At 45.6% G+C, this 12662-nt stretch overlaps 1 protein-coding gene and 1 long non-coding RNA gene across 7 annotated transcripts; one reads left to right on the top strand and one right to left on the bottom strand.

Annotated features, from left to right (window-relative positions):
- The first annotated feature begins 279 nt into the window (after positions 1-279).
- Positions 280-4434, top strand: LOC123114312 (actin cytoskeleton-regulatory complex protein PAN1). Its single transcript, XM_044535747.1, has 3 exons — positions 280-732; positions 1840-2118; positions 2950-4434. Exons 1-3 carry the CDS (start codon positions 400-402, stop codon positions 4072-4074), a joined length of 1737 nt encoding a protein of 578 aa, XP_044391682.1. The 5' UTR covers positions 280-399; the 3' UTR covers positions 4075-4434.
- Positions 4435-7124: 2690 nt separating this feature from the next.
- On the bottom strand, positions 7125-10362 carry LOC123114329 (uncharacterized). 6 transcript variants are annotated; one of them, XR_006456486.1, is made up of 4 exons: positions 9724-10362; positions 9318-9649; positions 9110-9189; positions 7757-9012 (listed from the first exon to the last, which is right to left on the bottom strand). It is a non-coding gene; the product is annotated as an uncharacterized lncRNA (long non-coding RNA). The 6 variants fall into 6 exon arrangements; XR_006456490.1 differs by adding an exon at positions 7125-7366 and having other exon boundaries at positions 8034-9649; XR_006456487.1 differs by having other exon boundaries at positions 7757-8127; positions 8455-9649.
- Between the last annotated feature and the right edge of the window lie 2300 nt (positions 10363-12662).

Here is a 12662-nt window from a genome sequence, read left to right as displayed (position 1 = left end):
CCGACGATTCCCGTCGTTGTTGGCCGACGTCACCAAACCGCCGGCCACCGTGCTCCTCGGCGTCGAGCCGTTTCACCATCTCTCTCTCCGTTAGGCTGGGCCAGGCTCGGGCCTCCACACACTTATGCCGATTTTCTTCTGGCCTGCAATTAACCTGGGCCGGGAACAGAATTACGGCTGACCTGCAGCCCACCAAAACGAGAACGCGGGGCTCGCCTGCTCGGGCCCAACCAGGACTTCGTCGTTTACTCGCTGTACTGATGCTCAAAAAAAAAAAAAAACTCGCAGCAGTCGCAGTCTTCTCCATCCGGGAAACAAATCCCACCGACCTTGATAGATTGCCTCCTACCCCTCCCCTTCCGTCACCAGCCAGCCAGCTCCGGCCAAATCCCGATCGCGATGAACACGTCGCAGTTCATGGACAAGCAGATCCTCGGGCTCGCGGCGGCGGGCGCGGCATCGTCGCCTCCCTCCGGTGGCAGCGGCGGCGGCGGCGGCGGCCAGCTGTTCGATCTGATGGGCCCCAACCCGCAAGAGGACGACGTGGTGGAGAGCCACGACCTCCACGCGCGCCGCGGCGCCAGTGCCACGGAGGAGGTGATGGTGCCCAGCTACGACTTCCAACCCATCCGCACCGCCGCCGCCACCGCCGTAGCCCCAGCTGCCCCTGCCCCGGCCGCGGCGAACGCTTGGGGGTCGCTCGACGCCAATGCCGCGTCCCCCAAACTTCAGGTAATAATACTTGGCCACCTTCAATCCGACACTGCTGTTCATAGATCTGTTCATCCACACTAGTATTTGCTAGCTAGTGCTGGTCTGCTCGGTCGTAGAATTCCGTTACGTCCATAAATCGAATCGCTGTGCTTGCTCTTTTGGCACTATGTGATTCAGATAGAAAAGGGAAAAGCAGGCCTAGTAGTTGTAGTTCCGGTGCTTTTGAAAGCTGATGCATATCCATGTAGTTACTTTTAGGAATTAGGATAGGATGGTTGCAGATGCTGCTCTTGTAATGGCTCTACGTTTGCAACTTGTTGCTGATTTATGCTCTTTATGGTCGACTGCTTACTCCTATCTCATAGTCTTATATTGATGAACCTAAATCGGTCGATGTTCAACGAATACACAACATCACTTTAGTGGGGGTGCATATAGCAAATTAAATATGGTCTGCCACCTAACCAAGTTACGCAACTTTGCATTTGCGTGCGTGCTTAAGATGTTCCCCGTGCACTTTGGAAGAAAAATGGTAGTGGCACATATTTGCGTGCGTGCTTAAGATGTTCCCCGTGCACTTTGGAAGAAAAATGGTAGTGGCACATCATGAATCCATGTCCTTTGGCGCAATTCCATGAGCTGCATTTATGGTAACTATGACAAAAGTGTGCATGTGTGTGATAGTTTTAATCATGGGTTAAAGAGATAGTTAGGCAGCAGCAAACAGGTATCTCCAGAACTGCAGGATAGACCAGTTGGCCATGTCCTTTATTATTCCACCAATCTTAGTGGGCAGTCCAGCTCCAGCATGCTCCATGTTATATTTCTGCATGCAAAGTTATTACTATGTTTTTCAACATTTTTCTTATGCGCACACTGGTAGGGTATGCAATACAATTGGCAACTGATTGAGTATAAGAATTAGCACAGGCACACAGGGATCTTATGTACCCATTCACCATATACTTCTGTAGCTATATGCGGTATTAGTAACCAATCCAAGAGGTTTGTAAATTCTTTAGTTGTTGTGATGCATGATTGTTATCACTTCATATCACCTCACTGTTTCTCTCTTTCCTTGTGATATATGTAATTAATATGCTTAATTTCTTTTACCATGTAAAGAGTGCTGCTATGATGGAGCCTCGTGTGCTGAAGAAAGTTAGTCATGAAGAAGAAAGGAGCAACTTCAATGCAGTCACTATAGCAGATATTGATCGCACCATGAAGAAATATGCTGATAACTTGCTACATGCAATGGAAGGTGTAAGCTCCAGACTTGCACAGCTGGAGGGCAGAACACACCATCTTGAGGACTCTGTTGGCGAGCTGAAGTTAACAGTTGGTAACTACAATGGCAGCACTGATGGAAAACTGAGGCAATTTGAGAACACACTGCAGGAGGTAAGCTTTATTCCAACTCCTCTCTGCAAGTGAATATCTTCCCTTGATTCCCTCCTCTCCTTGTTCTTTCTTTTATTGGTAGAGAAAGGATCATGCTTACCTTATCGCAATAACTTGCTTTCTGGTTGGAATAATCAAGATGAGAAAGAATCTGGTTTATTATTGAGTAACAATAGTCTTTGTTTTTTCTTTAGCTCATCTATGTATGATGTTTGTCTTATTTAATATTTGATCCTATTTTTTAACTGAAGCTTGTCGGATGATTTTGTATTTTGTATACAAATAGGAATGTACAGTTCTGAAATCTATTGATTATATACTCCATCATGTCATAGTGGATTTTATTATTACTGGTCATTTGTCCAGCTAGGTCACATCTTGTTGATAGTTTGCAGTTTATTTGTCTATTTAAGGACTATATTTTATAATTGCCTATAATAGATAAGTTACCTAAACTAGGTTTCATCATTAGTTTTCACTTTTGAGTTTCCTTCAGCTCCATCCAAGGGCACAATGGCATGCTGACAAGTGGAATCATTAATATTTGTTGCCCCTGTTGCATGTTGTGCGTGCTAGTGCGCTTCATGTCTTTCTTCTGCCTTCTTCATCGAGTGGTTTTACATGCCTTCACCTAGTGTGGTGGTAATTAATCATGAAGAATGTTTCGTACCTTCATATTGTGATGTGATTTTCTGAGACATTGTAGGAAGATTTCTTTTGGTGCTTATTTGTACTAATTTGCTCCCTGGACACATATTTGTATTAATTTATTTTGTACTATCGCCAGTGTTTCTTCAACAGCTAGACTAATTATGTATGCACTACTCACAGGTTCAAGCAGGTGTGCAGATTTTGTGTGACAAGCAGGAAATTGTTGAGGCCCAGGTTCAACTTGCGAAGCTTCAAGTGTCTAAAGCAGAGGATGTTGAGTCAGAAAATGCCAGTGCTGGGCAGGTGGACTCAAGGCAGCAGCCGACTGCGCCCCAGCCAACTGTTCAACCACAACATCAGGCCTATCCTCCTTCCCAACCAACGGCACTGCCTGCCCTTCCTGCTCCAAATGCGCCACCTCCACCAATGGTTCACAACCAACCTCCGCCGCAATTCCAAGGTCATTTACCGCATCCTCAACTGCAATCAGTCGCACCTGCTCCATCTGTGCCAACCATATCGCAGGAATCCTACTATCCCCCATCCACACAGACAACAGAGGCTGCACACCAGCAATATCAAGCACCACCAGCCTCGCAGCAACAAGCACCTCCAGCAGCACCGCAACATTACCAGCACCCGCCTCAGTATGCTCCATATTCTCAACCTCCTCCACCTGGAAGTGTTAACCCCCAAACTGCAGCTGCACCCTTGCCCCATCAGCCAGAAGAAGCAGCACCTTATGGGCCTCCTGCTCAGAGCTACCCACCGAATGTCCGCCCGCCGTCCCCTTACATGCCACCACCCAGTGGACCTGTTCCTCCTTTCTATGGGCCAAACCCTGGAATGTACGAGCCTCCAGCAGTCAGGCCTAACTCCGGTCCACCACCGCCCTACAATGCTGGATACAAGCAGCAGGGAGGAGGAGGAGGTTTTCCTGAGCAGTATGGATACAGTGGGTCTCCTTCTCACCGTGGTAATGCTGGAATGAACTCGCCCTCACCCTTTGCCCCCACTGGCGCCTCCTCCGCCGGAAGTGGCAACTACGGCAAGCTCCCTACAGCTCAAATACTGCCCCAAGCAGCGCCAGTGAGCTCCACCCCGAGTGCCTCGTCCGGCAGCAGGGTGGCGGTGGACGACGTGGTGGACAAGGTTTCGACGATGGGGTTCTCGAAGGAGCAAGTGAGGGCGACTGTACGCAGGCTGACAGAGAACGGTCAGAATGTGGACCTGAACGTGGTGCTCGACAAGCTGATGAACGACACTGATGCGCAGCCTGCCCAGAGAGGCTGGTTCGGAAGATAAAGCCCAGCTGCTTAGTCGTGGAGCAGCATGTGTATATGATCGATGAGCGAACAGCTATGGAACCATTTTGCGCATTCATGAGGGATTTCGTATTTGTCAGATTTCTCGTTTGGCTGCTGGAGATCGTACAGTTAGTGTTAGCTCTTTTGTTCACCTGTTACTTGTGCACTAGTGATTGCTATCCATCGTCAGTGTGACTCGTACTGTGTCTGCAAGTGTTATTGTCGTCAAGTACTATTGTTGATGACCTGTGAAACTTGTTAGAAGGGAGGGAGGGATTGGTGGAATAGTTTGATTGTTTTATTGCTTGAGCTTCGTGGCATATATATATATATATATATAGGGCAGTGGTTGGAGATAGAGAGTGTGCCCCAACGACTTCCACTGAGTGCATTTTTCTCGACTTTGAAGCACATTTTTCAAGAGTTCAATTACTAATTCAAATATTTTTAAAGTAAGAGCGTATATGATGTTTTTCGCCCAATTTCAAGATGACATTATAGATTAGACTGCCAATATATAGTGACACCGCATATCTAAAAAATCCATACACGCAACACTTATGTTGAGTTACTGATATTACACAATAAAAATGTTGTACACTTCGCACAGCGCCCAACCATGGTGTGTGTGCGCTAACTGCGAAGTCCTTCTCGTATAGATGTACTAAGTTCGTGTTCTGTCACGATATAAGCAGGATTCTTCATGGCAATTGAATCTTTGTTAGTGTGTTGCGCCTAAATTCACGGCTAGCTGTAATTTGCTCTATTCTAACTTTTTTCCCTGCTTGCATATTTGCGTATTTCTTCCTTTCTCATGCACATGTTTTTTATCTTCTGTGTTGGCTCCATGTTTGCATATTTCTTCTAACATTTTTTGCAACTGGGTCGAATCTTTTATTCTTTTGCTAAGTTGATAGCCTTTAGACGTTTTTTCAGCTTTTCTTTATTGGTCATTGGTACATACCGCTTTTTATCTTTTTTCCTTCTCTGTTCCTTGGCATCCATGAGATTGCCATCTAAATTGCTTGCATGCATGAGAGTTTTGTATATTATATGAATATGTTGTTGATTAAAAAGCTGATATATATTTGCATCATAAATAGATCATATGTAGCTACTTATAAATAAGTTTAATTATGCTAGAGATAAGCATCAGAATATATGTGTTGTTTTCATGTTGAGTATTATGTCTTTCTTTCAAGCAATTTAGAAAGCAGACAAATGATAACACAAACAGATGCAAATCCAACTTATAAAAAAAAAGTTGAACCAAACCCGGCAACTGTGTGCCTGTAAATTCGCATAAGCAAACAAATGCATGCACGGCGAGAAAAGCTCAGGAGGGACGCGTGCATGCATATCAGCTGCAGACGACAATGATTTCATCAACGGTATCACGCCCGTGACGCGTATCGTTTGGCCGCACCCACCGCTGTCTATTCCTCCAACCTTATCTTCTCAGCCCCGTCCCTAATCATCCCTGTCTCTCCCCAATGCCTTCTTCTCACTCCCTCTCTGTCCAGCGAGGGACCATGCACAGCACTCCCACTCCTCAATGGTCGTCGCCGCTTCAACGCCTCTCCCCGCAGCCCAAATCTCCCGAGCCTCCCGAGCGCCTCCTCCTTCCACCTCTGCAAACCTCTGTTCTTCAGGATCTCCCGATCCAAGCAGCTCCAGAGCGCCTCCACACAAGCTGCAGCGCCGAGAGCCCGAGCGCGCCGGAGACCAGCAGCTCTGACCCTGCTCCGTCCATCTCCCTCTTTCTCGCTTACTCTCTTCCTCAAGAGATGGTATTTTCAATCCCCAATCCCCGCCGGCCTTCCACGTCCGCCGCGTCAACTTCCTCAAGTCGCCACATGCTCTCCCTATTGAGCCACATCGCCGCCTCCAGCGGTACCCCCGGCCTGAGCGCCGCTGCCCCCGACCTCCTTCCTCCTCGACTGGCGCCGCCTGCTCGCCTTTGTGCCGCCTCGCCGGACCTTCTCCTCCGACCTCCTGCAGTCCTGCTATGCCCGAGCTCCGCCCCTTCCCGATCCCGCCGTGGCCCTCGAGCTTGCTCTGTCGCCCTCCTCTCGCACGGGTCGCGCACTGCTGCGCTCGTTCTCTGGTGCACCACCACCACCCACCCTGGCCACGAGTAATTCCGTCCCTTTACTGCGCCTGTCCTCTGCTCGCCGGATGGCCATCGCGCCATGGTTGCTGCCTACTTCGGCCTCCCTTCCTCCGTCCGCCGTCGGGCCCCTTGCTGCCTCCTCCAACAGCTGCTGCTGTGACGCCTTCACCTCGTGCGCCCGGTCGCTGCGGCCCATGGCCGCCTCTGCGTCCGTATGCGATCGGCGAGCTCCATCCCTTCACGACCTCGTCTACTCCTCACATCGCCGGATTTGACGCGCCGCCGCCGGATCCGTCTCCATCGGACCGGATCCGGCTGCCCTCGACCGTCCCCGGCCTCGTCGACTCCTCCCCGTCGCCCGATTGGACGCGCCGCTGCCGGATCTACCTCCATCGGACCGGAGTCCGTTCGGACCCGGCTGCCCTCGACTGTCCCCGGCCTCGTCTGCTGCGGGCGCGGATGAGGAGGAGATGGGGCGGGGCAGGAGGTGGCCGGCGGCGCGGGCGGGGCCGGGCAAGAGGTAGCCGGAGGCGCGGGCGGGGCGGGGCAGGAAGCGGCCGGCGGCGCGGGGCGGGGCAGGAAGCGGCCCGAGGCAGAGCCTGGCTGTGTTTTTGTCCCTTCATACCGGTTCGCTTTGGACTGCGGGTTGAATACAAAAAAGCACAGGGACTTTTTTGCAAAATTACCCACGACGTACGACCAGAAGCGATCGGTGGTTTATTAGTAGGTAAAGATAAAGATAAAGATAAAGATAAATATATATATATATATATATATGTATGTATGTATGTATGTATGTATGTATGTATGTATGTATGTATAGCAAAAGGGCCCGTGCGTTGCAACGGGTTAAACAAATCCTCGCTCGTCCTAGTCTATGATTCCACTTCTCTTGCCTTGCCACCATTGTCGATGATGGTCATGTTATCCACCTATTCACGACGAATGTGATCAACCCCGAGGTGATGAGTTTGGTCATATTACACGACTGTAGAGCTTCACATCAATGCCCAGAGGGGCCAAACACGGAAAATAGTTTTCTGAGGGGGCAAAGAATTTTCTGATTGTTTATTAACCCCCTCCGTAAAAAAAATCTTCACATATTGCTAGTGCATTACACTGTAGCACACCGCTTTTACGATCGCCTCCCGAGTCCCCAAGCTGTAATTCCTCGGACCTGTAATGATAGTAGGTGCCATTTTTGTATCAATCTTTTATTTTCAAGAAAAACATAATAAAAACTTTTAAAAGAGTAGACCTTAAAATAAAATTAGAGAGAAAATGGTCGGAGCTAAAAATCACTACAGAACCAACGGGAATATACTAAACTGCATTCGACATACTACCACAGAATATTTCATCATTATGCATAAACTTCGGGATAATAAATTTGTCAAAATGGAAAGGGGACCAGGAAACAAAATGTAAAAATCATCCCAGCTTTTGGTAACAAAATGAGTGGCACATATTATTACTGAAATTTCTGTGCAGATCAAAAAGAGCTATCCGCTTTAGTACCAACTTCCACTTTGCACCATTTTTCAGTGTGTAATGTAATGTAATCATGTGTTCTGAGGAATAATTTCAAAATTAGAAATAGTTAGCACGGATCCGAAATCGTCATAATAGGTACATCTGATCGTGATTTGTGTTCCAGCTAAACAAAACCAGCCCTTAACTAGAAAATCTAGAAACACGAACCAGCGTTTGACAGTCAGACTCAAACAAAACATTCATTATACCCCATTCTACTACTGCCTGTGTTGCTGCTGTGCATTCATTTCGTTAACTGAAGAGCAATGAGTATGACAGGGCGCCGGAAGGAATCATCAAAAAAGACATACAATCCAGATGTTGTCCACAACAGAGTACAACAGCAGCCAACTTGGATCTGAAGGGGTTCCACACCTAGTACTCAACCTTGGATCCGTCCTCGTTCTGTACAATAACAAAACAACAATAAACATCAGTCTACTGCATCTGTAGAACAGTAATGAACATCATTTCAGAACAGCACCAATAAGTGTATCTCTCAGCCAGTAATTGCATCGTTTACATATAGGCATAAAAAAGTGCATCTTTCAAACAACAATGAACATCATTCACAAGCTCTAGAAGCAGAACAGAGCATAAAAATCCATCAGCAGAATCTGAAGCCAGTGAATATATCTAAAAACTACTGACATAAGCGTATCATTTGCTTTTGTAGGAACTAAAAATAGTCGAATCTAAGCTGATAACCCTGCTGAATCAAAGCTGGTTTACCATGTGCTAATCGAATTTCAATTCTGTAGCAGTGGAATTCTGGACAGTGTTTCAGGAATCTGTACAATAATGTCAAAGGGAAGGTAATTTAAGATGGCATCCAATTAGTTCAGTAGTGCTTAAAAAATCTAATTAGTTTAGGAAGACAACAAAACTTTAATAATAAGTACATGTATAGTTCAACATTAAAAGATGAGCAAGTGGAAAGAAACTGACACTAAGAATGGAATATTAACAGGAACAAAACTCCGACTGAACTTGTTCAATATTTTTACAGTTCCATGAATGCAGAACCAGGGCACATTGTTCAAATAGTTTTGGTTAAAACATTTTTTTTAGACAGTCAATAATTTCAGCTTGTAAATCCCCAAAATTTCTCGAAAAAAAACATAATAAGTAAACATGAACATGCTCTTATTTGTTGTTCCAACATCAAGAAATAAAGATTGGGCACGTATTGGCTGCATCTCTGTCGGGCATCGTGGCCTCGTATTGGATATCTTTGCTTCTATATTTTCAATCTGCTGGGTGTCCAAGCGCATACAGGATGTCATTACTCTGTGTATTTGAGCATCTAAAAAAATAAATCAATGGTGCATCATGTTAAAGGAGAAGAACAATTATACTATCGAAGAACATCAGCACATAATTCAACCTGATCTCAACTCCACATGTCCTGGACACCAAATCCATTTTAAGTACACATAATTAAAAGCTGCTAATAGTTCTGTAGTTCTGCTAAAAAGCAAGTTGGAAACTATCATTAGCAAAATATTTGAGCACCTACTCAATGTTTATATTCAAAACTGAAGTATCCAGCTTGTTAGACAAAAAATATGCAAGCAACATGATGAACAACTCACCATAACTTAATTTTTGTAGATACATTGGACTGTACAACATGTTCACTTTTGAAAACAAATTACACCAGCCTGAATGCCTGATACACCAAAGAAAAGCCTGAAAAAAAATGAAGTTCAACTCCTCATAAGCATAACATCAAACATGGTGTGGGCGTAATATCAAGAACAGAGGCACACATTAATTTGGGAAGAATGCAGTTGTCAATCCATGAGAGGGTGAGAGACAAAGAGAAAGAGATAGATCCTGAAGGAGAGGAGCAGCAACATCAGCCCGTGACCACCAGGACAAGGAGAGAGATGAGAGGTAGAGCGGAGCTCCTTGTCTACTGTAACTGCAAGTGCTACTTATTACACGGCAGCAGTAGAATCTTGCATCCTCTGTATAAACAAAAAGCAAATCTTATACCTTGAGGGTGGTGGAGGCTTGAGCGTGGTGTGCTGCCGGACTGAAGGAGCCGCCGAGGTGGGGAGCGGACCAGCCAGATTGGATGAGATGACTGCCGGAGGCAGAGCAAGGTGGCGTTGAGCTCAACCAGCGAGGGGATGGGCGCATCGAGCAGCAGATGGGGCGTCGAGCAGGGCGTTGACCTTAACCGCCGTCGTCCTAGTACGGTACTCCACAACGGAAGGGCGCCACCGTGTCAGCCCGCAACGCTCGTCGTCGACCAGGGAAGGGCGTCCAGCAGAGGTGGCCGTCCTGCTTCCCCTACGACCGGGAGAGGAAGGAGGCTAGGGGAGGTGCGCCATCCAGCGATTCGGCGTGCCTTGCTCTGCCTCTCTCTCCGTCCAGCGTCAGCCACGCCGCCGCCGCCGGTTGCCCCGTCCTCGACCAGATCTGGACCCCACTTCCCTCACCCGAATCGACGCGCCCAGCCTCCTGCGCCGTCCAATGCGCCACCACACGCCGGAGGACACTGCGCCCGGCCTACCTTGCCCTCGACGCCGGTGTTGACCGCTCCTCTGCGTCGCTCGCCTACACCGCTGCCGCAACCGCGGTGGGCCGCGTCGTCGCTTGATTATTTGCAATTAGCCACTTTAAAAAGCATCACAGGTTAAATTCTTACAAACGTAGGGTCTTGCTTCTAAAAATGAATCCTTTTTTCCCAGACTCACTTAAACAGAGACTGCGGGTTAATTTCATGTAAACCGAGGGACTTTTATGCAAAATCACGCTCGATGACGTACAACAGAAACCCAATTCTCTTTATTATTAGAGATAAAGAAAAGATATATATATATATATATATATATATATATATATATATATATATATATATATATATATATATATATGAAAATGGGTTGATACTCTTAGGAGTACATACTCTCACCTTCGAACTCCACACACACACACACGTACTGGCCAGCAATCATTCCGTGTCCATCTAAGCATCTAGCTATTATTTAATAATTTAATTTAATTAAAGTATTACTATTCCATCTAACCCCTCTGCATGGATCTGGAAACAACTTCCGTGTTAGTAGGGAATTTAGTTGCCATTAATACCTAGTTAGGCTGACTCGCCCGACGTGGGCGCTCACCCAGGCATGGGCTCTCCGGCAGCTTCACACACGTTTATGATCTTCTGGTGATTTGATTCACAAGCGGGGCAGCATGCGACTCATCTGCTATAAATGCGCAAAGGATTTTATCGTATTGGTAAGTGAGCTGATCGTTGATTTCATCCAGCGGAAGCGAGCCGGTTGTTTCCTCTGACATCTCAATCGGTGGCAAGCGATCCATGGTGAATTGGCGCTGGCTAAGTACATGGTAAGGTTTCCATCAATTTTTTATTTTTTTGCGGGTGAGGTTTCCATCAATTTTATATTGCATATACCAGGATATGATCACCGTATCTCTATAAGAAGCGCTCATGTATTTTGCTTTCTTCTGATGGACGGATGCATGTGGATGCACATACATCCACATTACCACATCTGATGCACGTACGTGCATCCTTTGCACTTGGATTTTTTTTATTTTTTATTGGGATTCCACTTCTGTGTTACCTCTGAACTTGACATGTTACATACTTGAGCTAGAATTCTAATCTCATTATACAAGACATCATCTGTTGCGGCTGATTTGATCTACCTCGGTTTTGATAGATGCATCGAACACCGGCCGGCCAACCAGCGTACGTCTTCCGAGTTGACGTGGCATACTGGTGGCGATGACGCCTCCCGTCGCATGGATTACTGCAACTTCTCTCATGGACGTCGACGACCACAATCGTGTTGCTTCGACAGTGTTTCTTTATTTTCTGTCTATGAGCCACATACTATGGACACCAGATCTAGATGCTTGGAATTGAATTGTACACTTTTTCGTGGATTAGACTCCTTTTAATTCATATATTTCCTTAAGAAACTATATACTCCTTTTGTAGTAGTATATACCCATCAGCTATAACTCGACACAACTATTTTGGTATGCACTAAAAGTAAAAATGAAGTATATACTGACTAACAAAAGTAATATTTACCGACTCACAAAAATGCATATTTCGTAAAAAAATGTAGTATATACTGAACCAGAAAAATAGTATATATACTCACACATTAAAAAACTATCTTTTTGATTTCAACAGTATGTTACTTGCCGTGAATTTATACAGAGAAGAGTAGGTACAATCTATGTACCTGAAATTAGTACCTTATATGCACTACTTTTGATGGTAGCATTACATTACTAAGAAGAGCAGTAAACAAAGCGCCCGCTACTCTAAGCAGTGTAAAAAAAGGTATACTCCATCACAAAAAATGGTATGTACTTCATTTCAAAATATATAGTATATACACCATATGAAAAGAAGTGGTATATACTCTCGAAGGGCCAGAAGTGGTCTGTGGTAAATATGTGGTATATACTTCGTTCCAAAGAGGAGTATATACTAAATCATAAAATCAGAATGACACAATTTGTTAAACTTATATTACTCCCTCTGTCCCAAAATAAGTGTCTTGAGCATAGTACAAATTTATACTAGAGCTAATATAAAGTGAGACACTTATTTTGAAACGGAGTGAGTATATGACTTCCAAAAAATATTACAACAGCAATATAATAAAATGCTATATATATATACCACATGTATACAATAGCTAGCTACGTACCTTCAAGTGGAGGACATGTACTTCTATATACTACGTGGAGCATGTGGCCTGCAACCTAAACAAACTTCCTGTTCCACAAAAATCGTTGCTTAATTATAGGATCAAGCCCATGCATGCACACTGCGACTATTGCATGCATCGCTTCCTTTTCTTATCGGTTGGTTTGTTAGCTACTGGATATCCAACCCAAAGACCCGTTAGGGAGTGGGAGTATGTACTTTTGGGAGT

The sequence above is a fragment of the Triticum aestivum genome, chromosome 1B (assembly GCF_018294505.1).
Source record: "Triticum aestivum cultivar Chinese Spring chromosome 1B, IWGSC CS RefSeq v2.1, whole genome shotgun sequence".
Lineage (NCBI taxonomy): Eukaryota > Viridiplantae > Streptophyta > Magnoliopsida > Poales > Poaceae > Triticum > Triticum aestivum.
Note: the sequence above shows the minus strand (reverse complement) of the source record. Positions and strands in the feature narration are given on the sequence as shown.